At 42.5% G+C, this 1,559-nt stretch overlaps 1 protein-coding gene across 1 annotated transcript; it reads right to left on the reverse strand.

Moving 5' to 3' along the window:
- Nucleotides 1-57: 57 nt before the first annotated feature.
- Nucleotides 58-1,185, reverse strand: LOC105557259 (gamma-tubulin complex component 4-like). Its single transcript, XM_012004449.1, has 4 exons — nucleotides 1,013-1,185; nucleotides 749-831; nucleotides 512-638; nucleotides 58-432 (listed from the first exon to the last, which is right to left on the reverse strand). The coding sequence occupies exons 2-4, from the start codon at nucleotides 815-817 to the stop codon at nucleotides 119-121; spliced, it is 510 nt and encodes a 169-aa protein (XP_011859839.1). The 5' UTR covers nucleotides 818-831; nucleotides 1,013-1,185; the 3' UTR covers nucleotides 58-118.
- Nucleotides 1,186-1,559: the final 374 nt, after the last annotated feature.

The raw sequence follows: 1,559 nt of genomic DNA on the forward strand, positions 1-1,559 counted from the left end.
GTCATTCTCTCTTTCAGCACAAACGATACTTGGTGACAGGAGCTATTCTATTCGATACCGTAATAAGAATTGCTTTGCGTTGAAATTCTTATTAAACAGCGCACGTGAAATAACATTGCTACAAAGTGGAATGGAGAAAACGCAACTCTTTAATCCTAAATGCAGAAAAGCAAGTGAATATAACCGGAGCGAAAACTAGCTGACATAAAATCTCTTTCTTGGAGAAGCGTATAATCACCTCACGAATGATGGAATTCAGTACGGAAAACAGACAGGTGTACTTTTCAACGCTGCAGAGAATCAACGACAGCGGGGTGTGGCGGTCGTTCAAGACCGTATTCTCCAATTCGATGATTTCTTCGCGAAACGGCTCCAGCGCTTGATCCATTCCATCGCACAGAGCGCGTATATACAAACCGGGAGCCACGCATTCTGCGGGACAAAACGATTAAATTGAATGCGAAACGACGTCAACCGCGTAAAATGTGTTTCATCCCGCTTCTCCTCGAACCTTTCGCATCCTCGCTGCTCACTGCGTGTATGAAGTCTCGCACGACGTTGCACTCCTTCACAATGTCCAATATCCTGCCGAGCAGCGCTCGTTCTCCGGGATGTAAGTATTTGTCGAGATCTACAGACTGGATGAGAAAGTTGGCGAGAAGCACGTAAAGGTAGCGCAATAATTAAAATTATGTATATTGCTTAATTTACATATTACTTCTTGTTACGTTGTACAACGTGCACTCACATCTGTCTGTATTATTTGCGATACACTGGTCGAGCATCCCCAAAGTGACAATAAGATCTCGTGCAACATTTTAAATATTAGATCTGGAAAATGATAAAAATTCACGAATGCTGTGTTCATTTAACGCAAGTGATATTTAATACTATGGTACACAAAAGAGGTATACTTATGCGAGAGAATATTTAAATTATACAAGTGAAATAACGATAAGTGTACGTTGTCGATACAAACAACAGGGATAACATGTTATAAAAATGTATATACTTTAATTAATTGTAGTCGCTCATTCTGTCTCTGTTCCCAATATCATTTCTTCAGTTGGAATCGCGTGTCGAGCTCTTAAAGATCTGTTTGTCAATATATACCCATCAGCTTTTAAAGAGCTGCGACACTTACGCCGCGATGGAGCAATTCGGAAATTGATACCGACAAGGTCGGCAAGTTACCCTGTGTCGATATCGAATATTATTTGCAACAAAGAGAATCGGATAGAGTGGAAGCTGGCCGTGTACCGCGATTCGTGCCATCTGACAGTTCGGAGACACACTACGTGTAGTGTGTCACCGTGCAGCTTATATATCACTTTTTAACAATTATTCTCGAGTGTATGTGATAGCCGCGTGCGTTAGACGTCGGACCGTCATCCGCGCGAGCCGGGTTCGATTCCCGGCGAGCAAGATTTTTTTTCTCGATATATTATTGAAGAGTGGGGGGATTTAGGATGGCCTCTGAGCTGGTAGATGGCTCTGAAATTCGGCCACGCTATTTAACATTGTGCTCTTATGGCAGCTTCCACTCTATCCGATCCAGT

Source organism: Vollenhovia emeryi, unplaced genomic scaffold (genome assembly GCF_000949405.1).
Source record: "Vollenhovia emeryi isolate VEMERY1.0 unplaced genomic scaffold, V.emery_V1.0 DF948021.1, whole genome shotgun sequence".
In the NCBI taxonomy this organism is placed as follows: domain Eukaryota; kingdom Metazoa; phylum Arthropoda; class Insecta; order Hymenoptera; family Formicidae; genus Vollenhovia; species Vollenhovia emeryi.

Bases quoted from the DNA above. Each gene is read 5' to 3' on its own strand.
- LOC105557259 (XM_012004449.1), bottom strand. From the start codon at position 817: ATGTTGCACGAGATCTTATTGTCACTTTGGGGATGCTCGACCAGTGTA. The intron at 639-748 runs GTGAGTGCACGT...TTTCTCATCCAG, and splicing joins CGCAAATAATACAGACAGAT to TCTGTAGATCTCGACAAATA. The intron at 433-511 runs GTTCGAGGAGAA...TTTGTCCCGCAG, and splicing joins GAGCAGCGAGGATGCGAAAG to AATGCGTGGCTCCCGGTTTG.